Consider the following 2,500-nt stretch of genomic DNA (forward strand, 5'->3'; position numbering starts at 1 on the left):
TATTCACTACTGTCATAAAAATCAAGATCCTGATTTATTTTCTCGGTTGTAATTAAAGAAAAAAAGATCTAATCATCATTCGCGCTTTACATATTTAAAAAATTTCATGCTTGCTTCAGCACTTTATAAATTCCAGGACACATCTTTCTTTTAATAACTAATATTATAACATTATATGGAGTCCCATCTAAAAGGTTTTTATTTAGGCCTACTTACTTATTATTCTATTTAAGATAGTAAATATCCCCATCAGAACAAACGGTTAAAAAGAAAGATAGAGAAAAATGATAGAGAAAGAAAAAAAAAAAACACTCGTGTACTTTTGTTATTATTGAGGCTTGATTTGTCTTGGGCGCTGTCCCAGATCGCTGCCACCAGTGAGACAGATCAGCCTCTTTGTTTACGTCTCAATTTTCTTTTTTTTCTTCTTCATCTTTTTCTCAGAAAAAATATTTTACTTCCTAAATCTAATAAACAGGGACAGTCTGAAAAAAAAAAAAACGTATCTGGTAGACCAATTTTGATTCTAATTAAATTTCCATATGCTGAATGGACAGTTTTCCGTCCTTGAAACTGCCTACGTGGTTCCTTCATAATGGACAATTGCGAATAGATTACCTCTTATGTAGTGTAAAATTCGCCTCTGTGTACATGATTTATTCGTTTATCCTTAATTAGGTACTTAACAAATTTCTTCTCTAAGCTTATTTCAAACCCAAATTCATCTTGATATATCTGCCAATGTACTTATGTGACTCGTAGATATCCTGCAGTAGTCCTAAAATATATAGATTTGTCTTCATCTACATCGCCATCCAACTGAATAATATCATAGCCCTCAAAAAAAGAAAATAAGAAAAAAAATATATTGTAATCCAAATCCTTTAAAGAATATGATTGGTAATATTAGATTTAAGGTCCACTTTTCCTTCACAAAAAAATCTTTATTTTTGTTCTTTAGGCCCATTGCCCTTCGACAGACAATTCGTATTTCTGCTGAACTGTTGCACGTATCTGGCGTTAGCAAAACATTTCTTTTTAAGTATCTTTAGTCTAAGTTTCACGCCTACAACACTTGGGTGCTCATGGGATCAATACATTTGTGTTATACTCTGAAATAAATGTGAAAGGTCATCCTGGTTTAATCTTCTTGTAAGTACTGTACATCAAAATTCTCATGAAGAATTTTATAGAGATTTATCAGAGTGAGAGGACACCTTTCTACAACGTGTACATATCGGCACCTCTGTGCTTTGAATCTTTCTTTGCTGACCACTAAGCTGGTCACACTTTAGTCCAAACAGCATTTCGTCAGTGATTGTCACTCAACTTCTGTGAAGTAGCATCTGGCTTTTACTTCTCCTGGCATAAATTACCAATTTGTCATCGTTATATCCATTTGCAAATAACTGGGGGGAAGTACTTTGAAGCAATATGAATAAGAAACTAACGTGCTAGGTAAAGCGTCTCATTTGGGAGGTAGTCATGCTGCGTTCGGAACTGCTCGTCTATCTCGTCCAGACCAGTTGGTGGGCGAGCAGGACGAGATGACGTCACAATAGATTTTGTATGTAAACATTGACAGTTGCAGGTAACCACAAGATATTGATTGGTAATATTATGATCCTTTATTGGTGTGATCAAAGGATATTTTTGTGTTTGTCAGTTGCAGGTAAGTTAAATATGTATCAAAGGAGTTACAAAACCTATGCAGCGTGTAAAATAAAGACACCGGTATGATAAAAAATTTAATGTTTACATTCTGGGCAGAAAGGGTCTTGGAGGTTCCGAACGCGGCCCGCTTATCCTGCTGGTCCTGGACAAGAAGTCTGGACGAGCAAGACGAGCAGTTCCGAACGCAGCATTAAGGCTTTACCCAGGGATGGGGACAGAAAGGAATAGGCCAAGGTACATATGACTACAATAAGTCAAATTAAAATTATATTAAAATACCTTGAAACAAGCCAAGCTGTAGGAAGATGCTTGACGTCACAGATATTACGCGAAAACAGTCAGCCTGCGCAGGTGGAGCGGGCGACCAATCATGCAAAAATTAATGATACTTCAACAACCCCCCCTCTCCCCCTCCCCCTCAATCGATTAGACTTGGCTTGTTTAGTTATTCTTACAGTAGTGGCTCACTGTTTTTTATGTGTATGCGAGCGCGCGCGTGGGTATTCTTCACCCTAGTTTGCCACATCACTTATTTACCGATGTGTACCTATCCTTCTAAATGGATAGAGAAAGCAGTAACCAATGTTTGCCTGTATTACAATCCCTGTGTCCTTTACATCCTCTTCTAGGACTACCCTTTTCACAACATACATTATAATCCACATTAATTTAGTCATCATGAACTGCAATTGACACCTCTTACCGCCGCAGGGAAATCCGCATCGTTTGACATGGCGCTGCTGTCGTCGTGCAACCACAGCATCGTCACCATGGGCAGCTACGGCTTCTGGACGGGGTTCCTGGCGGGCGGCGAGGTCGTCTACCC

The 2,500-nt window shown here is 38.2% G+C and overlaps 1 protein-coding gene across 3 annotated transcripts in view; it reads left to right on the forward strand.

Annotated features, from left to right (window-relative positions):
• Positions 1-2,500, forward strand: part of LOC113816158 (galactoside alpha-(1,2)-fucosyltransferase 2) — a 22,474-nt gene that overhangs the window by 15,382 nt on the left and 4,592 nt on the right. For 2 of the 3 annotated variants that reach the window (XM_070143182.1, XM_070143183.1), the window contains one exon: positions 2,386-2,500. This exon is cut by the window's right edge and continues 27 nt beyond it. In XM_070143182.1, coding sequence (XP_069999283.1) covers positions 2,386-2,500 — 115 coding nt within the window. Of the gene's footprint in view, positions 1-1,770; positions 1,909-2,385 lie in introns of all 3 variants that reach the window. The other variant, XR_011399802.1, reaches the window with a different exon arrangement.

The sequence above is a fragment of the Penaeus vannamei genome, chromosome 30 (genome assembly GCF_042767895.1).
Source record: "Penaeus vannamei isolate JL-2024 chromosome 30, ASM4276789v1, whole genome shotgun sequence".
Lineage (NCBI taxonomy): Eukaryota > Metazoa > Arthropoda > Malacostraca > Decapoda > Penaeidae > Penaeus > Penaeus vannamei.